Raw genomic sequence first — 23,472 nt, forward strand, 5'->3', positions numbered from 1 at the left:
CCTGCCGACCATCATCATCCATAAGGCTGTCACTGCATCCATCATGCTGCTGCCTTTTTGCCAACATGTACCATAAGGCTGCTGCTCCTCACTGCTAATCCCGTACTGCCACCGCTATTAACACAAAGCATCTGCCACTAATATCACTACTACTACTTCTATTACTACTACTACTACCCATAGACAGCCATGTGTGTTCCATGCTATGCTGCTACTATTGTCGGCCGTATACCACTACTACAACTCCCACCGCTACTAACACTATTACTACTACTACCCATAGACAGCAATGTATATTCCATGCTATGCTGCTGCTGCTGCTACTATTGTCGGACGTGTGCCACTACTACTACAACTCCCACCACTACTAACACTATTACTACTACCACCCATAGACAGCCATGTATGTTCCATGCTATGCTGCTGCTGATACTATTGTTGGCCGTATACCACTACTACTACTACTACCACCACTACTAACACTATTACTACTACCACCCACAGACAGCCATGTATGTTCCTTGCTATGCTGCTGCTGCTGCTACTATTGCGGCCACGTGCCACTATACCGTACCGTACCCTCTCCACATCCACACTGCACTGCTGCTGACAATGTTTTTGGTTCGTTCACAATAAGCCTCTTTTTCTTGTGCGTGTTGTTTGGGCAGCATTCCGACCCTGTCATGGTATCATTTTTGGACACTTGGTCCCCCAACAAGCCATAACACTGTGTGCGGTTAAACATCATCTGCCCTCGATTAGGGACAATATTTGGAAGCTTTGGAATATGAAGAAGCAGAAGATATGTGCCGGCCGGTGTGATATTAAACATGCTGTATGTTACCGCTGTCATACGCGTGTCTCCCCACAGCGATGTAGTCCGTGTCACTCTGACATCACTTACTACTGCTGGCATTGTGTTCCAGAACTTAGGGACGGGTGGACGGCGGAGGGAGAAAGAAAAAAATCATTAACAATAAACAAAAAGAACAACAAGTTTTCCTAAAAAGCCCTAGGAGGCTCGAGGGGGTTAGAGACCAACTTCCAGGACAACTGCAGAAACTTTGGTTTGGCCCAAATCAATTCAGGTCCGAACGGAATTTTTTAAAATATTCAACGAATCTGACCTAAATCTCGAGTGGTTCTCTCATCTCTAATCCGGATCTGTGACTTTATCCCCTTCTCAGATCCGGACGAGCCTCGGTGACATGGCTTCTTCCACCTCATCCCTACATGGGAACGGTCCATGTAACCCGGCATACATGTTCCACCTTTCAGTGTTATGCTTTATTACTGTTCTAGATGTGCGTGCCCCATGTATGAATGTGACGATAGATACCGACGTTGGTCATTGCGTTTATTGAATTCAGAAAGTATATATAGTGACAAGCCCACCACCTGTGACCACCATGATCTGAACTCGATTTTCATCTTCCATTGACCCTCTGTATTTCGGCCTCAGGTTTGAGATTATTAGCCCATGCGGCCTTCTTCACATAGAGGGTCCACTGTTGTCTGAATGTTCTAGGATGCGATTCTGCAGCAGACAGCGGTGGTCCAGTCCATGTTCCCGCATTGACAGTGACATTTATTTGTTCCCTGGATATCCCATGATCCACAGCCCATCCCGCAGGAGCAGCTTGCAGCCATGTAACCTGTAGAGGGATGGAGAGCAGTTATCAATTACCAGACCTTCACATCAGGGGCACAGAATGCATGGTGCGTAAGGTCTTGCTCCACCTATGCGGCATTCAGTCAGAAACCATTAGGTGACATTTACTACAACGATTTCTGTGGGAAAAATGCTCTGCAAACAGATTTGTGAAGCCAGCCTTACGTGTCACCTGCAGATATGCCCTCTCCATCACAGTAAAAATAAGAGGGGGCTCCCTGTGTGATGTCCTCATGAGGATAGGAACGTGGTCACCATAGGAGGTACCTTACCCAATGGTGTTGTGCAAGGCTAGACACAACACCAGGAGTGAGCTAAGTTCTACCCCACACTGGGGCACAGAGCCGACACTGTAGGGGACAGGTGAGGGTCGAGACACCATTCAGATATCTACAATATGAGGAAGACCCTCACCTTAGAGATCTGAATGGTGTCTCCACCCTCACCTTTTTCTCATCACCCGGATCTACGGGGCTGTATTACGCTTGTGGAGCACTATTTTGTCACTTTAGCACTGTCGCTTTATTCTCCATCTGGTACTGTATCTGAATTACACTCACCTAAAGAATTATTAGGAACATCTGTTCTATTTCTCATTAATGCGATTATCTAGTCAACCAATCACATGGCAGTTGCTTCGATGCATGTCGGGTTGTGGTCCTGGTCAAGACAATCTCCTGAACTCCAAACTGAATGTCAGAATGGGAAAGAAAGGTGATTTAAGCAATTTTGAGCGTGGCATGGTTGTTGGTGCCAGACGGGCCGGTCTGAGTATTTCACAATCTGCTCAGTTACTGGGATTTTCACGCTCAACCATTTCTAGGATTTACAAAGATTGGTATGAAAAGGGAAAAACATCCAGTTTTGGCCAGTCCTGTGGGCGAAAATGCCTTGTTGATGCTAGAGGTCAGAGGAGAATGGGCCGACTGATTCAAGCTGATAGAAGAGCAACGTTGACTGAAATAACCACTCGTTACACCCGAGGTCTGCAGCAAAGCATTTGTGAAGCCGCAACACGCACAACCTTGAGGCGGATGGGCTACAACAGCAGAAGACCCCACCGGGTACCACTCATCTCCACTACAAATAGGAAAAAGAGGCTACAATTTGCACGAGCTCACCAAAATTGGACTGTTGAAGACTGGAAAATTGGTTTCTTGAACATGACAATGAGTTCACTGTACTAAAATGGCCCACACAGTCACCAGCATCTTTGGGATGTGGTGGAACGGGAGCTTCGTGCCCTGGATGTGCATCCCTCAAATCTCCATCAACTGCAAGATGCTATCCTATCAATATGGGCCAACATTTCTAAAGATGCTATCAGCACCTTGTGGAATCAATGCCACGTAGAATTAATCCAGTTCTGAAGGCAAAAGGGGGTCCAACACCGTATTAGTATGGTGTTCCTAATAATTCTTTAGGTGAGTGTATAGTCACCATGGAAACCCGCGGTTGGCCTCTATTTGTCTGTTTCCATCTTGTACGATTTTATGTATTACTAGCAGAGGGAACCGGCTTCGCATGGGTATATTTCATCTATTTCATTTTATGTTTCCGTGTGTCGTAAAAAGATATCGACAGTTAGCCCCATAACAGTGACCTCTACAGTACCCGCCCATTTAAAAATGACCTCCACAATGCCGTCCCTTTAACAATGACCTTCAAAGTGTCTGTGTAAGAGGTGGACCCGAGGGAGTCCGTTAGGATACAGTGAACCACACAAGAATGAATGCACGGACAGTGAGCTGTGTGAACCAAAATAATTTTACTGACTTTAGTAGAGAAAACTATATACAATATAATGTACACCGTGATCCAGCCGGACCACACGGAGTGAGGTATGTTCTGGTGTACTGAAGTGGTGATACAAACTCTCTGGGTTATTAGCAACCCAAGATTGTCCACAGTGGGACCCCAGCCGGGAATTCCCTAATTTAGGTACTGTACCTTTAAATATTCATACTTTGCCTAAATGCCACTAAATATGGCAGGATCTCCTAACCAAACACAGCGAACCGAAGCCACTAGGAATCAACACTAAATTTGGGGTCTGTGTACCTGGGATCTCGGCTGAGGGACACTGTGGCTCACAGAGGCCAAATACAGAAAAATCCCACACTATCCCTCCCCCAAATCTCGATAATGCCCACTCCCCCACCTCAGCTAGACTCCCTTGAACTTCCACGTGGCTATTTGTAACTCCAGAACCGGGATATGGATCCACTTGCTGTCGCAATAAAGCTTTACTTGCTGCAGCGGTGTCAAAACTTGTCCTCACCCTGATTGCAGGGAGGGACCTGAGCTCAGGATTTAAGTCCCATTAAAAGTGCGCCCTAACCGAGTGTAAAATGCTTCAGGCTGAGATCTCCAGTGCAGGCTCGAATGGCAGTTTGGTTTTCTTGATGATGATTCACCGCGGGCCTCAGGGCAGACAGGCCTCTGGTCTCCTCAGCTCCTGAATATAAATGAAGACTACAGATCCTCTTTAGCAGGCAGCAGATATTCGCCAATCGTCCTTTGCTTGCTGTGGATAAAGCCTTCAATATCTGGCTGATCACAGGACACCTCAGGTAAACAATTTAGCAGACACGTCTGTATCCTCCTGCCACTTCCTTTCTCCAGCCCCTGTAGCTTTTCCCAGGAAGTTAGGACATGGCAACAAAATAACAAAGTGCACAAAACAAATAAGAAGCTATTTTTTACAGTCTATTTCAATAGGAAAGCCAATCAGGTGCAGCTATAAGATTACTTTTCTTTTTATATATTAATTGTCAACATCTCGCTGCTATTAGTTCTAAGGGGACTGTCCGACTAATGGCCTCTAGTGGCCAGTCACACAAACTGCATGTTATATCACTATAGCTTATTCAATGTAGTCACAGGTGTATCCAATTGGAGTATCATATGTTTCATCTTGGGGGCCCCCAGACCCCTTCACATCCCACCCCACTAGAGGGTGGCGACCTCGACACCACTCTCACAGACCCAGGGTTCCCCCACACAAACTCCTCCTGAGCATAGCACTGAGGTGGAATCCCTGCGGTGGGCCTTGTCGTCCGACGTAGTTGAGAAGGGGGTGTCTGACTTGGTACCACCACACTCGAGGGTGACACCGGATCAATTACAGTTGACTGGGGATGAAATCCCTCTGGATAGGACCAGGGCACCGTCCACCACTCATCTGTCATCGCCCCTTCCTGGGAAACCAGTTCACTCCTGGGCGGAGCCTGCTCTCGAAACCGGCACAACCGCAGCATGTTTCTATGTAAATTTCTAACAGGACCTCCACCCCCCCTCTGGTTCAACCTCGTAGACGGGTATGTCTGAACCCACTCTGCGCCGAACTATATATGGTGTGGCCTCCCACTAATTGTCCAGTTTTCCACAAGGCCTCTTCTCCCTGACTAGCACACGATCTCCCGGGGAAAAGACTTCAGTCCATACTGGCCCCGAGTTAGGGTGTTGTAGTCGCTGCAACCGCTCTCCCACCACCTTGTGGACGGTCCTCAACATCGTCGATGTTCTCGAGTCCACTCGGTTGCAGTGCGTGCTTGCTCACTGTCAGGCGAGGGCATATTCAACTCTCCCAGCTCTCTCCCAGCCCGACCAAACATAAGCATGTACGGTGAGTAACCGGTCGTGCTATGGCCCTCAGGCATAAGACTTTCTTGCTCCTCTGGTTTTGGCCACGTTTTATGCCGGACCCACTGTTTTACCCTCCAGATATCTTCACACTCATTCTGGGCCCGCACCCAATCTGCATGGGTCCTTCCTAACAGTACAGGTGGCCCTTGCACCAACCCCACTTGAGTGTGCCACCGCTGCAAAGGAAGGTAGGCGACCCAGGTCAGGAGTCTCGGAGTCCTCCAGGTCATCGTCAACATCTCCATCTGGGGAGCCCACAGGTACTCTGGACAATGCATCAGTGTTAGCATTCTCTTTTCCAGACCTGAACTTGATCCGGTAGTTGAACTTCGCCAGTCGAGCTATCCACCGCTGTTCTAAAGCTCCCAACTTCGCATTATTCAGGTGTGCCAAAGGGTTATTATCTGTCAGCACCAACACCTCCATCCCAGTCAGGTATTCGGCGACAACAGCTCTAACTTAAAGGAGCTGTAATTGTCTGGGTTTCTCTCAGACCCTCGGAGGGAGTGACTCCCATATGCAATAACCCGCTCCCGACCATCCTGCATCTGTGCTAGCATGGCCCCCAGGCCATGCAGGCTGCCATTCTTGTACAACAGAAACGGGGTATCGAACCGCGCATAAGCTAAGATTGGGGCTTTTATAAGAGCATCCTTCACTTCATCTAGTGCTTTCTCCTGCCTCTCCCCCCATGAAATTGGACGGTTTTTAGGGCCGTTAGCTGTCCCCCGGAGCAATTCATTCAAGGGCCCCACAATATGTGCAAACTTGGGGATAAATCGACGGTAGTACCCCGCCAGCCCCAAAAACGCCTGGAGTTCTCGTAGGGTCTTCGGTCGTGGCCACTTCTGAACCGCTTCCACTTTTCCGGGAGAGGGTTGCATCCCTTCTGGGGTCACCACATGGCCCAGATACTCAATGCTTTGACGAAAGAGTTGACACTTTTTCGGTTTTATCTTCAACCCATGGTCCCTTAAGCGTTGGAGGACCTGCCGCAGCCGGGCCAGAAGGTCATCAAAGGCTTTCCCGAAGACCACCACATCGTCAAGATATATCAACACCGATTCAAAGTTAAGGTCTCCCAGACAGTGCTCCATTAACCGTTGGAATGTACCCGAAGCGTTAGTTAGTCCGAATGGCATCCGATTGAATTCATACAACCCCATCGGGAGGATGAACGCTGTTTTCGCCTTATCTTTCTTCACCATAGGCACCTGCCAGTGTCCGCTGGCCAAGTCGAGGGTGGAGAAGAACTGGGCTCTCCCCAGTGCAGACATTGTCTCTTTGATCCTCGGGAGGGGGTAAGCGTCCCGTACCGTATTTGCATTCAGCTTCCGGTAAGCAACGCAGAACCGGAGAGTCCCATCTTTTTTTCGGACCAGTACCACTGGTGCCGCCCATGGACTTTGGCTTTCCTGAATAACCCCGTTATCAAGCATATTTGCCAACATAGTTTTCACCTCTTGATAGAACTTGGGAGTGATCTGCCTGTATCGCTCTCGGATCGGCGGGGAGTCCCCTGTGGGGATTTCATATTCTATCGCTGTCGCACACCCAAAATCCGCCTCATGGCGGGAGAAGGCATCTTGGTACTTTCACAGAAGGGTCTCTACCTTCCCTCACTGCTCGGGAGTCAAGGTTCCCTGATCCATATCCATGAGCTCCATAATCTTCCGACCATTCCAATCCGCAGTGGGCATTTCTTCTGGGGTCGTCCCCACAGCGTAAGTCCATACTTTTTGCTGACTTGGCTCGAGAGGGAACTCCTCTTTCCGGAGCACTTCCCTGTCCTGCACTCTGACTTCGGCTAGCAGGGTCCCGGGTGGCACGGTGACCTCCTGGTCCTGCAGGTTGATGCATCTGATGGGTACTCGACCATCTCTCATGGTTGTAAAGGCTCTAGCTACTAACAGTTTTGCTATTCCTTCTCCACTGGGAACAGGTTCTACCATGACCTCCAAGCTGTCTAGCCTCCGGTTGGTGCCCACGGCCATCATAACTACACGCTCCTGATGTGGGCCAAACACCATTATGGCGCACAATAGAACCCTCACAATCCCCACAGACTGGCCTGGAGTCACGCTGTTCTGCAAGCCACAACTCCTCACCATCTGCCGAAGGACTCTCTGTGTCGGTCGATGAGTCGTGGCATGCTGCCAATAGCGGGGGCCCTCCTTAGCAAAAAGCTGGTGGTCTAGCTCCCATAGGACATTCATCCCTAATGTCACGGTCAACCCTCGCCTGAGGGAATGTGTCACTAGGATCACTCCTTTGGTTCCCATATCTTTGCCAACATTTTTTATCCTCATCCATACCACCCCCTTCACTACCAAGCTTTCATTGTTGGCTGCGACCAAGCGGATCAGGTTGCCAGCTTCTGGTCTCATTTTGCACCCGAAATGGGCCTCAAAATAGTCATAGGGCATAATCGTACACTCTGACCCAGTATCCACCAGGCAGCGAACCCTCTGCCCCTCGATGTCTGCTTCCAGCCATGAATTCTCGGAGTACAAATCTTGGTTCCCATGTCACTGCGGCAGTGGGGAGTTTAAAGGAAGCCCCTCTACTTTGTCTACCCGGTCCGAGGAGCAGTTTCGGGCATAATGACCCAGCTGCTTGCACTTCCAGCAGCGGACCCGGATTCGTTCCCTCTGTTCACGGGGTCGTCCCATAGGAATTTCCTCTCCTGCCTGCCGGATAGCTAGTATGGCCATGGGGGCACTCCTCCTTGTCGAATCGGCCGTCCTCCTTCGAGCCATCTCGGCACACAGCGCAGTCACTGCCTCACACAGCTTCTCCTGGACCACCTCTCCAGAGGATTCTTCCGTACTTTGCCAGTCATTCGCACAGCCAACACAGCCTTGAAGATTCCCATAGTCATTCGGAGTTCCTGTGAGATTTCTTCTGTGTATACTTCCACAAATGGTTTGTCAGGGTTCTGGATTATGTATTCGGACATTTGCTGCCTTAGCCGCTCGTTCCCGATCCCTACCACAAAATGGTCCCTTAAGGGATCGTCTTCACCTCCAGGATCACCCAGAGCCCTAGGGGCTCGACGATTAAGGTTATTCCCTAACTCCTGCAGGGCCGTCGCATAGTCCTGTAGGTCCTCATCTTCCCTTTGGGTCCGGCTAAAGAATTGGGCACGTAGAGTCGTGACCTCTGCCAACCCCCCATGTACCTTTTCGAGATAGGCCACGATTTTATCAAACAGTGTCACGCTCCTCCGGGGGCCTAACCATAATGGTCCGTCTAGCCCGCCCCTCAGTGCGTTAATGGCAACCTCCGAACATATCTCAGGGGCCAGGTTATACATCTTTATGGCTCCCCTAACCCGGTCTACCCAGTCACATAGCAACCTGTTTTTCCCGTCATATTTCGCTAAGTGATTCAACAGAGCACCCGTCGGGAGGTGTCCCATCAGGGCCTGTGGGGGTGCTGCCCTGTGGGTGGCAATGGGCGCCACTGCCTCACCACCCCCTGAACTCGCTGCTACAGCCTGTAGGGCAGGCTGAGCCGCTCGCCTGCATGGGTGTCACTGTATCCTGCCAACTACGCCAATTTGTAAGAGGTGGACCCGAGGGAGTCCGTTAGAATACAGTGAACCACACAAGAATGAATGCACGAACAGTGAGCTGTGTGAACCAAAATAATTTTACTGACTTTAGTAGAGAAAACTATATACAATATAATGTACACCGTGATCCAGCCGGACCACACGGAGTGAGGTATGTTCTGGTGTACTGAAGTGGTGATACAAACTCTCTGGGTTATTAGCAACCCAAGATTGTCCACAGTGGGACCCCAGCTGGGAATTCCCTAATTTAGGTACTGTACCTTTAAATATTCATACTTTGCCTAAATGCCACTAAATATGGCAGGATCTCCTAACCAAACACAGCGAACCGAAGCCACTAAATTTGGGGTCTGTGTACCTGGGATCTCGGCTGAGGGACACTGTGGCTCACAGAGGCCAAATACAGAAAAATCCCACACTATCCCTCCCCCAAATGCCGATAATGCCCACTCCCCCACCTCAGCTAGACTCCCTTGAACTTCCACGTGGCTATTTGTAACTCCAGAACCGGGATATGGATCCACTTGCTGTCGCAATAAAGCTTTACTTGCTGCAGCGGTGTCAAAACTTGTCCTCACCCTGATTGCAGGGAGGGACCTGAGCTCAGGATTTAAGTCCCATTAAAAGTGCGCCCTAACCGAGTGTAAAACGCTTCAGGCTGAGATCTCCAGCGCAGGCTCGAATGGCAGCTTGGTTTTCTTGATGATGATTCACCGCGGGCCTCAGGGCAGACAGGCCTCTGGTCTCCTCAGCTCCTGAATATAAATGAAGACTACAGATCCTCTTTAGCAGGCAGCAGATATTCACCAATCGTCCTTTGCTTGCTGTGGATAAAGCCTTCAATATCTGGCTGATCACAGGACACCTCAGGTAAACAATTTAGCAGACACGTCTGTATCCTTCTGCCACTTCCTTTCTCCAGCCCCTGTAGCTTTTCCCAGGAAGTTAGGACATGGCAACAAAATAACAAAGTGCACAAAACAAATAAGAAGCTTTTTTTTACAGTCTATTTCAATAAGAAAGCCAATCAGGTGCAGCTATAAGATGACTTTTCTTTTTATATATTAATTGTCAACATCTCGCTGCTATTAGTTCTAAGGGGACTGTCCGACTAATGGCCTCTAGTGGCCAGTCACACAAACTGCATGTTATATCACTATAGCTTATTCAATGTAGTCACAGGTGTATCCAATTGGAGTATCATATGTTTCATCTTGGGAGCCCCAGACTGTGACCCCTTCACACCTGCCCCTTTACAGCGACTTCCACAGTGCCTGCCCCTTTAACAGTGACCGCCCCTTTAGCATTGACCACCCCTTTAACCACTTCAGCCCCGCTAGCTGAAACCCCCTTCATGACCAGAGCACTTTTTACACTTCGGCACTACACTCCTTTCACCGTTTATCGCTCGGTCAGGCAACTTACCACCCAAATGAATTTTACCTCCTTTTCTTCTCACTAATAGAGCTTTCATTTGGTGGTATTTCATTGCTGCTGACATTTTTACTTTTTTGTTATTAATCAAAATGTAACGATTTTTTTGCAAAAAAATAACATTTTTCACTTTCAGCTGTAAAATTTTGCAAAAAAAACGACATCCATATATAAATTTTTCGCCAAATTTATTGTTCTACATGTCTTTGATAAAAAAAAATGTTTGGGCAAAAAAAAAATGGTTTGGGTAAAAGTTATAGCGTTTACACACTATGGTACAAAAATGTGAATTTCCGCTTTTTGAAACAGCTCTGACTTTCTGAGCACCTGTCATGATTCCTGAGGTTCTACAATGCCCAAACAGTAGAAAAACCCCACAAATGACCCCATTTCGGAAAGTAGACACCCTAAGGTATTCGCTGATGGGCATAGTGAGTTCATAGAACTTTTTATTTTTTGACACAAGTTAGCGGAAAATGATGATGATTTTATTTTTTTATTTTTTTCTTACAAAGTCTCATATTCCACTAACTTGCGACAAAAAATAAAAAATTCTAGGAACTCACCATGCCCCTCACAGAATACCTTGGGGTGTCTTCTTTCCAAAATAGGGTCACTTGTGGGGTAGTTATACTGCCCTGGCATTTTAGGGGCCCAAATGTGTGAGAAGAACTTTGCAATCAAAATGTGTAAAAAATGACCGGTGAAATCCGAAAGGTGCACTTTGGAATATGTGCCCCTTTGCCCACCTTGGCTGCAAAAAAGTGTCACACATCTGGTATCGCCGTACTCAGGAGAAGTTGGGGAATGTGTTTTGGGGTGTCATTTTACATATACCCATGCTGGGTGAGAGAAATATCCTGGCAAAAGACAACTTTTCCAATTTTTTTTATACAAAAATGGCATTTGATCAAGATATTTCTCTCATCCAGCATGGGTATATGTAAAATGACACCCCAAAACACATTCCCCAACTTCTCCTGAGTACAGCGTAACCACAGGTGTCACACTTTTTTGCTGCCAAGGTGGGCAAAGGGGCACATATTCCAAAGTGCACCTTTCAGATTTTGCAGGCCATTTTTTACACATTTTGATTGCAAAGTTCTTCTCACACATTTGGGCCCCTAAATTGCCAGGGCAGTATAACTACGCCACAAGTGACCCCATTTTGGAAAGAAGACACCCCAAGGTATTCCGTGAGGGGCATGGCGAGTTCCTAGAATTTTTTATTTTTTGTCGCAAGTTAGTGGAATATGAGACTTTGTAAGGAAAAAAGAAAAAAATGAAAAATCATCATTTTCCGCTAACTTGTGACAAAAAATTAAAAATTCTAGGAACTCGCCGTGGCGATACCACATGTGTGACACTTTTTTGCAGCCTAGATGCGCAAAGCGGCCCAAATTCCTTTTAGGAGGGCATTTTTAGACATTTGGATCCCAGACTTCTTCTCAGGCTTTCGGGCCCCTAACATGCCAGGGCAGTATAAATATCCCACATGTGACCCCATTTTGGAAAGAAGACACCCCAAGGTATTCCGTAAGGGGCATGGCGAGTTCCTAGAATTTTTTTTTTTTGGCACAAGTTAGTGGAAATTGATTTTTTTTGTATTTTCTCACAAAGTCTCCCTTTCCGCTAACTTGGGACAAAAAATTCTATCTTTCATGGACTCAATATGCCCCTCACGGAATACCTTTGGGTGTCTTCTTTCCGAAATGGGGTCACATGTGGGGTATTTATACTGCCCTGGCATTTTAGGGGCCCTAAAGCGTGAGAAGAAGTCTGGAATATAAATGTCTAAAAAATTTTACGCATTTGGATTCCGTGAGGGGTATGGTGAGTTCATGTGAGATTTTATTTTTTGACACAAGTTAGTGGAATATGAGACTTAGTAAGAAAAAACAAAAACAAACAAAAAATTTCCGCTAACTTGTGCCCAAAAAAATGTCTGAATGGAGCCTTACAGGGGGGGGTGATCAATGACAGGGGGGTGATCAGGGAGTCTATATGGGGTGATCACCCCCCTGTCATTGATCACCCCCCCTGTCATTGATCACCCCTCTGTAAGGCTCCATTCAGACGTCCATATGATTTTTTACGGATCTACGGATACATGGATCGGATCCGCAAAACACATGCGGACGTCTGAATGGAGCCTTACAGGGGGGTGATCAATGACAGAGGGGTGATCACCCATATAGACTCCCTGATCACCCCCCTGTAAGGCTCCATTCAGACATCCGTATGATTTTTTACGGATCCACGGATACATGGATCGGATCCGCAAAACACATGCGGACGTCTGAATGGAGCCTTACAGGGGGGGGTGATCAATAACAGAGGGGTGATCACCCATATAGACTCCCTGATCACCCCCCTGTAAGGCTTCATTCAGACGTCCGTATGATTTTTTACGGATCCACGGATACATGGATCGGATCCGCAAAACTCATGCGGACGTCTGAATGGAGCCTTACAGGGGGGGGGGGGTGATCAATGACAGAGGGGTGATCACCCATATAGACTCCCTGATCACCCCCCTGTAAGGCTCCATTCAGACGTCCGTATGATTTTTTACGGATCCACGGATACATGGATCGGATCCGCAAAACACATGCGGACGTCTGAATGGAGCCTTACAGGGGGGGGTGATCAATGACAGAGGGGTGATCACCCATATAGACTCCCTGATCACCCCCCTGTAAGGCTCCATTCAGACGTCCGTATGATTTTTTACGGATCCATGGATACATGGATCGGATCCGCAAAACACATGCGGACGTCTGAATGGAGCCTTACGGGGGGGGTGATCAATGACAGAGGGGTGATCACCCATATAGACTCCCTGATCACCCCCCTGTAAGGCTCCATTCAGACGTCCGTATGATTTTTTACGGATCCACGGATACATGGATCGGATCCGCAAAACACATGCGGACGTCTGAATGGAGCCTTACAGGGGGGTGATCAATGACAGGGGGGTGATCAGGGAGTCTATATGGGGTGATCAACCCCCTGTCATTGATCACCCCCCTGTAAGGCTCCATTCAGACGTCCGCATGTGTTTTGCGGATCCGATCCATGTATCAGTGGATCCGTAAAAATAATGCGGACGTCTGAATGGAGCCTTACAGGGGGGTGATCAATGACAGAGGGGTGATCAATGACAGGGAAGTGATCAGGAAGTCTATATGCGTGATCATTCCCTTGTCATTGATCACCCCCCTGTAAGGCTCAATTCAGAGGTCCGCATGTGTTTTGCGGATCCGATCCATGTATCAGTGGATCCGTAAAAATCATGCGGACGTCTGAATGGAGCCTTACAGGGGGGTGATCAATGACAGAGGGGTGATCAATGACAGGGAAGTGATCAGGAAGTCTATATACGTGATCACCCACTTGTCATTGATCACCCCCCTGTAAGGCTCCATTCAGACGTCCGTATGAGTTTTGCGGATCCGATCCATGTATCCGTGGATCCGTAAAAATCATACGGACGTCTGAATGGATCCTTACAGGGGGGTGATCAATGACAAGTGGGTGATCACGTATATAGACTTCCTGATCACTTCCCTGTCATTGATCACCCCTCTGTCATTGATCACCCCCCTGTAAGGCTCCATTCAGACGTCCGCATGATTTTTACGGATCCACGGATACATGGATCGGATCCGCAAAACTCATACGGACGTCTGAATGGAGCCTTACAGGGGGGTGATCAATGACAAGTGGGTGATCACGTATATAGACTTCCTGATCACTTCCCTGTCACTGATCACCCCTCTGTCATTGATCACCCCCCTGTAAGGCTCCATTCAGACGTCCGCATGATTTTTACGGATCCACTGATACATGGATCGGATCCGCAAAACACATGCGGACCTCTGAATTGAGCCTTACAGGGGGGTGATCAATGACAGGGGGGTGATCAATGACAGGGGGGTGATCAATGACAGGGGGGTGATTAGGGAGTCTATATGGGGTGATCAGTGGTTCATAAAGGGTTAAAAAAGTGACAGGGGGGGGGTGTAGTGTAGTGTAGTGTTTGGTGCTACTTTACACAGCTACCTGTGTCCTCTGGTGGTCGATCCAAACAAAAGGGAACACCAGAGGAGCAGGTAGCAGGTATATTAGACGCTGTTATCAAAACAGCGTCTAATATACCTGTTAGGGGTTAAAAAAAATCAGATCTCCAGCCTGCCAGCGAGCGATCGCCGCTGGCAGGCTGGAGATCCACTCGCTTACCTTCCGTTCCTGTGAGCGCGCGCGCCTGTTCACAGGAAATCTCGCGTCTCGCGAGATGACGCGTATATGCGTCCAGGAGGAGTAAAGCAACCACCTCCCGGACGCATATGTGCGTACAGCGGTCGGGAGGTGGTTAACAGTGACCTTCATAGTGGCCACCCCTTTAACAGTGAATTCCACAGTGCCCGCCCCTTTAAAAGTGACTTTCACAGTTACTGCCCCTTTAACAGTGGCCGCCCTATTAACAGTTACTTTCACAGTGACCGCCCCTTTAACAGTGACTTTAACAGTGACCGCCCCTTTAACAGTGGCCGCCCCATTAACAGTTACTTTCACAGTGACCGCCCCTTTAACAGTGACTTTAACAGTGACCTCCCCTTTAACAGTGACTTTCACAGTGACCGCCCCTTTAACAGGGACCTTCATAGCGCCTGCCCTTTTAACAGTGACTTTCACAGTGACCTCCCCTTTAACAGTGACCGCCCCTTTAACAGTGACTTTTACAGTGACCGCCCCTTTAACAGTGACTTTTACAGTGACCGCCCATTTAATAACAGTGACCTCCATAGTGCCCGCCCATTTAATAACAGTGACCCCCACTGTGCCCGCCCCTTTAAGCAGTAAAGAAAAATGTCTGGGTTGTTATGGAAACCTGGAGTAAAACTGTGTGTGTGGCAGTTGGGATTTGAAGAGAAAGACTTGCAGGCTGGTATTGGGGGGGAATTCTTTGGGAATATCTCAGGAATGGTACATGGTGTCATAAACTCCATTGTAACCAATTTATCAACTTACTTCCAATAAATACAACACACAAAGTAGTATTAATCATTTTTATTTTATTTTCTTTCTTTTATTTGTTGGATAAAATTGGCCACGGTGTTACTTACGTTACTTAATAAATATTTAAACAGAATTAAATCTGATAAACCAATTCAATAAATATTAACTCCACCTAGTCCACTCAAAGAGTGACTATTACTCCATATAAATAATTAAATCCACCTAGTCCACTCAAAGAGTGACTATTACCCCACACCGCCAACGAGCGAAGCTAGATGGCTAATTAACACCGCAGCCTTTCTCCACCAAATTTTGCAATCCAACATTGAAAATGTCTAATCCTAAATCAGATAATGAATTGTTATCCATATTATATAATCCTGCTGTAAACCCTTCTAATTCAATATGTCTATAAGACAACTTATTATGTGACCCCATAAACTTTCTAATATTCCTATTGATTCGTATTCTTATTTTTTCCATAAAAGATAGTTGAGATGAATTCCAATCCCAATTTGGTATAATTTCAGAGAATGCTATTTTTGAGTATGGTAATAATGTTTGAATTTTACAAATTGTATCCTGTATATCCTTTAATAATACATGTGTGCTTATTCTGCCCAAGTCATCAGTACCTATATGAAAAATAATCAAATCGGGCATAGGCCAAGTTAGAGAAAAAGAACAACATAAAGAATAAATTTCCTGAATTCTGATACCATAAATACCTCTCCAAAACACAACCACTTTATTGCCAAAACCTAAATTATCGGATTTAAAACGCATCGTTGAACGATCACGTGCCAAAGAAATAAGCTGGTTTCCTATGATCCATACGATCTTTAAATCTGAAAAATATTAAAATAATAATTCAGGTCTAATGTATAGTTGGTATCTATTGGATTTCCATCTTCCAATTCGTTTTATTGCTTCTTCCTTAAGTCCTAAAGAATGAGCATAAGTGGCTGCCCCTACTCGAAATGAATGAGCAGATATTTTTTCTGGCTCTAATTGTAAATAAGTCTTACATTTTGATAATATAAAATTAAATTGAAATTTCGTTAGTGGGGATTTGTCGACATGCATGAATAATGGACCAGGAATTACCCCTCTAGTTTGTAACCAATCCTTCATAGCTATGACTGGGCATAATTCTGGAAAAGGGTATTTATTTAACATGCACCAATCACCTTTACCCAACTGATCTGTTTTAGATTTTTTTATAAATATTTTTATTTTATTTTCATATAGGCATATATCCTTGAGGAGCAGCGGGGCCTCTGAAATTCTGTTTGCTGCCATTATCACACTGATTCGGAAAGCTCCGAAAAAAGTCAGCAAGAATACAGCTTTAAATAGAACATGCCCATGCAGCTGAATATGCAGCCCATGTAGTGTTTGCTACCGAATTTTTTAGGAGCTTGTCTATAAATTTGCCAACGAGTTCCCATAGTTGTCTTGGACACTCTATTCCTTCTTTGTCCGCATCTGGATTGAGGTCCCTGAATAGTGTCATGTTCTGTCGGGACAAAGCGTCGGCAATAATATTATTCCTACCTTCAATGTATCTAGCTTTAAGCCAAATATTATTTTGCAAACACGTTAAAACGATTAATCTAAGTAAACTGATAACAAAAGTAGAATGTGCAGATAGACAATTTATAGCGAATACTACTCCTTTGTTATCCGAAAATAATAATATTTGTCTGTTTTTAAAATGTTCACTCCAAATAGATAAAGCAATCCAAACTGGGACAAGCTCTAAAAAATTTATGTTTTTTATGAAAGGCTTTTCATGCCATTCTATTGGCCAACTACTGGCAGACTAATGTGTACCATAACAGGCTCCATAACCTACTGACATAGCTGCGTCAGTAAATAAATGGAGAGAATCCGAATCCACGAATTCCTCTTGCCAAACCGTACATCCATTAAAATTTTCAAGAAAGCTTATCCACATGCGAATATCCTCTTTCAATTGATAGGATAATCGTATGTGATCGTATGGGTTTTTAACACCAGCCGTGGCAGCGTATAGTCTTTTAGAAAATATTCTGCCCATAGGAATAACTCTGGAAATAAAATTCAAAGAACCTAATACTGATTGCAATCGCTTGAGTGTACTTTTTTTTGCTGATAACATATTAATAAGTTGAACCCTTGTGGCGAATAATTTTTCCTCTGGAATTTTAAATTCCATTTTTTCTGAATCAATAAAGATTCCAAGGAATTTTATATTTGTTGTTGGCAATACGGTTTTTTCTTTAGCTAACGGAATATTTAAATATTCTGCTATTCCACAAAAAGTATTCAGCAGATTAATGCATTCTTCTGTTCCTTCCTTGCCTATGAATAAAAAATCATCCAGATAATGAATTGTATATCCAGATTTATAATGCTTCTCTACCATCCATTGTAAGAAGGTAGAAAAGGCTTCAAAGTAATTACAAGAAAGAGAGAACCCCATTGGGAGAGCTTTATCAAAATAAAATTTACAGTCGAAATGGAAACCTAGTGAATTGTAACCAGCTGGATTGATAGGTAATAGTCTAAATGCTGACTTAATATCTGTTTTAGGCCTCTTTCACACTACCGTTTTTTTTTTCTGTTTTGCGGTCCGTTTTTTGCGTTCCGTATACGGTCCGTATACGGAACCATTCATTTCAATGGTTCCGCAAAAAAAACGGAATGTGTTCCGTATGCATTCCGTTTCCGTATTTCCGTTTTTCCGTTCCGTTGAAAGATAGAACATGTCCTATATTTGGCCGCAAATCACTGTCCGTGGCTCCATTCAAGTCAATGGGTCCGCAAAAAAAACGGAACACATACGGAAATGCATCCGTATGTCTTCCGTATCCGTTCCGTTTTTTCTGAACCATCTATTGAAAATGTTATGCCCAGCCAAAATTTTTCTATGTAATTACTGTATACTGTATATGCCATACGGAAAAATGGAACGGAACAACGGAACGGAAACGGAACCACAACGGAAGCAAAAAAACGGAACAACGGATCCGTGAAAAACGGACCGCAAAACACTGAAATGGACATACTGTAGTGTGAAAGAGGCCTTAGCCATCTGAGCATTTCTGCCTGCCTTACGTAACAGAGATAAAGCCAAATCAAAAGATGCATAATGCACTGTAGACCATTCCTTATCAATCGTGTCATTCAAAGATCCATCCTTAGGGAAAGACAGATTATGAATCAGACGAAAATAATTATTTTCTTTTTTCGGGACTAGACCAAGTGGAGAAATTCTAAAATTCTGAAAAGGGGGAGAAGAAAAAGGACCAGCAATTCTATTATCCGAAATTTCTTTATCTATTTTTTCTTGAACAATGAATTTATTTAAATCAACGGATTTAGCATTTTTTACAACAGTACAACCTGTACCTAAAAAAGTTGGTACATAAAAACCCTTTGAAAAACCATTAATTAGAAGATGGGCCTTCTGTTTGTCTGGGTAATGTTTTAAATAATGTAATCTCCTTTTTTAGTTTGCTGGTTACGAAAAAGAAAATTCCTTTGTGGTAACATTAAATTGAGCCATAAGCCCACATCTTTTGTCCCCCAACCTAAATTAGGGTATACTGCTAATTTTTGCCTATAGGATTCGTCATAATTAATCCATGCTGTGCCTCCAAAATTTCTGAAAGCCTCCAAAATACTATCCAAGTAATAAAATAAATCACAACAATGTAAAGGCTGTTTTTCCCCTAATACTGCTGCGTAAATGCAGAATGATTGTACCCAATTTAAAAAGGATTTTTGTATATTGCGTTTTCTATCTTCTTCTTCCTTCTTATCACTTTTTATATCTTTTGAAGAAGGGAGTAAAGAGAATAAATCCACATATTCTCTTCTCCATATTTTTTCTTTAATTTGATGGGATAGATGGAAGCCCAGAGGAGACATTTGGCAAGGCATGGTGTCTTTTAATGAAGTTTCTTTAATACCTGTAACTGTTATCTAAATATGGAATTAACTGAGGGCCTAACCTGTCCTCTGGCTTTGTAATGTTATCCAAGTTTGCTAACGTATTAGGGATTTCAACTAACGAATCATTATCTTGAATTGACCAAACAGATTCCTCATTAGTATGAGATTCGTTTTTTGATAGAAAAGAAACAAAGTCCTTAAATAGCTGTATTTTTTCTCTATCAAAATTTACATCTGAAATATGACTATTACCCTGTTCTTGTATAGTGCCCTGTAATAAACAGTCACTATTTAGTGTTTGTGTGTAATTTTTCTCACCATTAGATGAATCTCGAGTCGCTGTTGCTGTCACAGGCTTGACAGTTGTAGATCTTGCAGTGAAGTTGACAGTTGGCTGTAGTGGCTGTTGATAACGCTTGCTATGCTTGTCGGATGCTCTCGTGCCTTGTTGCGCAGCAGATAATTTAATCCTGCGTTTCGGAGATTGTCTAGACGGTGAAAATCTTTTCTTTTCTTTCCTGGGTCTTTTAGCTGGAACTGGATGAGGTGTAAATACTTCTACTTCTTGATGTCGCATTGGAATGACGTCACGCGTTGTCGGCTCTGCGCTCCTAAAGGGAAAGGCAGCGCAGACCGAGTTAGCAGAGGACCTATCCGGATGTACTTGCGATCCTGCTGCATCGTCTTGTAAGCATTTTCTTAGCCAATCTTCACCTCCAGAAGATGCTGCTTTCGAAATTAACTGCTTAAGTAATTCTTCCATGCTGGAGACTTCTTTTTCAGGTCCGGTTTCTTCGCCTGCTGCTCACCAACTGACGATTAACCATGCGATCCTTTTCTTTTATAGGTACTCACGTGCGGACCGTTGAACCATTCTCCAATCAGGAAGAAGATATTCCTTCAAGTCCAGATCGCACAAGGCATCTATTACCAGCAAAGACCCAGATCGCAATAGCATCTGTTACCAGGTAAGAATATAATTATTATTAATTGCACATGCATTTAAAGGTGCCATGACACCATGTCACCCCTAATTGCATGCACAATCAGGTTTGTCCATCCTAGAGAGCTAATGTTCAAAGACCCTTATTAGAGACCCTCGGGATATTACTATAAATTTTTCTATGGTCTTCACCAACAAATCCCTGTAGGGGTCGCTAACTAATATTTGAATAATCTATAAACTTATCTTTATTAATGCCAAACTACGACTTACAGACACAAACTTGTTTAAAATTGTCAAGGTGCAGTGAGATGATATAAGGTTATAATTTCTATATGCTGAATAACTCTTAGCTGCATTGCGATATTCCCTTCTGCCTGTAGGGTGCGCTAACGAGGCACATCCAATTATATGCTTGAGAGAACCGCTTATAAATTTTTATATTTTTTTATATATTTATTATGGTTTTTTTTTGACCGGTCCTTTCTTTATCAACAACCTTTTTATTTTCCAAGTTGTTGATCCGCTGCACATGGGATACAGGGGTGACGAGTACACTGTATATTGCAGTCTATCCGTGCATGCACGCTCCAGATGGCACCATCCCCTATGCTCCTATTATGGGATAGCCGTATTTACAGTCCGAGTCTTCTACTCAATTTGCTGATAGGTGCCCCCCTGTAGTGCGGTGTAGTTACTGGATGTTCAATTGCAGCACGGGTTACTGCTCCCTGTTATAACTATGCATTCACTAAATAGCCCTGTGCAGTAGCTAGATGGACTCGGTCACACTCCCTTGTGCATTGTAACATTGGATTGATATCACTGTGCCTTCATTGTAGCTCCCTCAATCTATCACTGTCCCTGTTTAAAATGTGAAAACGCTACAGTGTTACACCCCTCCCTAGGAGCCATCTGGAGCGTGCATGCACGGATAGACTGCAATATACCGTGTACTCGTCACCCCTGTATCCCATCTGCAGCGGATAAACAACTTGGAAAATAAAAAGGTTGTTGATAAAGAAAGGACCGGTCCAAAAAAAAACATAATAAATATATAAAAAATATAAAAATTTATAAGCGGTTCTCTCAAGCATATAATTGGATGTGCCTCGTTAGCGCACCCTACAGGCAGAAGGGAATATCGCAATGCAGCTAAGAGTTATTCAGCATATATAAATTATAACCTTATATCATCTCACTGCACCTTGACAATTTTAAACAAGTTTGTGTCTGTAAGTCGTAGTTTGACATTAATAAAGATAAGTTTATAAATCATTCAAATATTAGTTAGCGACCCCTACAGGGATTTGTTGGTCTAACAAGACCATAGAAAAATTTATCCTAGAGAGCTGATACCTTCCCGGACAGACAGACAGAAACTCATTTTTATATATATATATACTAGCAGAAGGACCCGGCTTTGCACGGGTATATTTCATCTATTTCATTTTATGTTTCCGTGTGTAGTAAAAGAATATCAACAGTTTCCCACATAACAGTGACCTCTACAGTGTCCGCCCCTTTAACTGTGACTTTCACTGTGAACACCCCTTTAACTGTGACTTTCACAGTGACCGCCCCTTTAACAGTGACTTTCACAGTGACCGCCTCTTTACCATTGACTTTCACAGTGACCGCCCCTTTAACAGTGACTTTCACAGTGGCCGCCTCTTTAACTGTGACTTTCACTGTGACCGCCCCTTTAACTGTGACTTTCACTGTGACCACTCCTTTAACTGTGACTTTCACTGTGACTTTAACTGTGACCGCCCCTTTAACTGTGACTTTCACAGTGACCGCCCCTTTAACTGTGACTTTCACAGTGACAGCCCCTTTAACTGTGACTTTCACAGTGACCACCCCTTTGTAATCTGACATGTAGCTAAACCTTTTTGTCCTCTGAGAGAAAAGAGACTGTTCCGCTTTAAGGTTCTCTTTATTGCTCGTAGACTGACAGGAAAGGTGAAACTACAGAATAAACAGTAGTATTTTAGAACATAAATACCATGGTATATGGCATAAAACACAGATTAACCTGCTATACATTCAGTATATGATATAATACAATGATAGTAATGAGCTATCAATACAAGAAACATAATAAAATGCAGGATATGACACATAGATAGTACTCTTACCGACTATGCTCAAAAACAGGCTGAATAACAGAAGATGTGGCAGGAAAACCAGTGAGAGAGCAGGATTGCTAAGACATAAGATGGTGGCTGCTTGCTGTACCAGCACAAGACTAGCAAGAACCAGGAACTACCCACAATGCACTGGGACTCCCATAATGCATAGAGAAAAAGAGGCTGGGTGAAATACCTAAACTCATCAATAGATGGTGCTGTTACGACACAATGTAATGCAAATGAATTACAACAGTTAAAATGCCATGTCAACTGATAATGAGACAGAAACAACTGGAACTGAATCTGGGGACAGAACACTCCCCGCTTGACGTCAACCAACGTCACTATTGTATTCTTTTGGTGCAAACAGTAGAACGAGTTCTCCTACTGGTCTGAGGAACAATTTGGTCTCTCCCTGTCTCCGTATTTTCAATTCTACTTTGCGTACAATTCCGTCCTTACTTGGGAATGTCTTAGTCACAAGTCCTAACGGCCACTCGTTTCTCCGTGACTGGCAGTCTTTCATTAGGACTACATCGCCAGTCTGGAGGTTAGGCTTGTTGGTTTGCCACTTTCTCCTCGGTTGCAGAGTGGGAATGTATTGCTTTTTCCACTTGTCCCAGAACGAGTTTGAGAGACTCTGTACTTGTCTCCATCGATTTTTGTAAAGATCTTTGGAATTGAATTCTCCAGGTGGAGCACAAATTTGTTCAGTCTTTTGGGTAAGCAGTGTGGCGGGTGTGAGAACTGTTGGGTCATCAGGATCGCTAGAAATCGGGGTTAGCGGTCTGGCATTTATGATAGCCGATACTTCTGCCATGAAGGTAGTCAGGCTTTCATGAGTCAGCTTTGAAGATCCTTCTTGTAAGAAGATTGAGTCGAGGATTCTCCGTGCGATGCCTATCATCCTCTCCCAAGCACCTCCCATGTGAGAAGAGTGTGGTGGGTTGAAGGTCCAAGTACATCCTCGTTCACTGAGGTATCTTTCTATGTTGTTAACATCCAAGTTGGAAGAGAGTTGTAGTTCTCTCGCTGCTCCGACAAAGTTTGTGCCTCGGTCAGAACGAATGTGTTTGACAGGTCCTCTAATGGCAATGAA

The 23,472-nt window shown here is 44.6% G+C and overlaps 1 protein-coding gene across 2 annotated transcripts; it reads right to left on the reverse strand.

The window, feature by feature from the left end:
- Positions 1–984: 984 nt before the first annotated feature.
- On the reverse strand, positions 985–22,437 carry LOC122922861. 2 transcript variants are annotated; one of them, XM_044273615.1, is made up of 4 exons: positions 22,380–22,437; positions 19,614–20,253; positions 16,082–16,201; positions 985–1,655 (listed from the first exon to the last, which is right to left on the reverse strand). In XM_044273615.1, exons 2-4 carry the CDS (start codon positions 20,056–20,058, stop codon positions 1,525–1,527), a joined length of 696 nt encoding a protein of 231 aa, XP_044129550.1. In that variant the 5' UTR covers positions 20,059–20,253; positions 22,380–22,437; the 3' UTR covers positions 985–1,524. The 2 variants fall into 2 exon arrangements, with proteins under 2 accessions (XP_044129550.1, XP_044129551.1); XM_044273616.1 differs by lacking the exon at positions 16,082–16,201 and having other exon boundaries at positions 990–1,655.
- Positions 22,438–23,472: the final 1,035 nt, after the last annotated feature.

This window comes from Bufo gargarizans, unplaced genomic scaffold (genome assembly GCF_014858855.1).
Source record: "Bufo gargarizans isolate SCDJY-AF-19 unplaced genomic scaffold, ASM1485885v1 fragScaff_scaffold_79_pilon, whole genome shotgun sequence".
Classification (NCBI taxonomy): domain Eukaryota; kingdom Metazoa; phylum Chordata; class Amphibia; order Anura; family Bufonidae; genus Bufo; species Bufo gargarizans.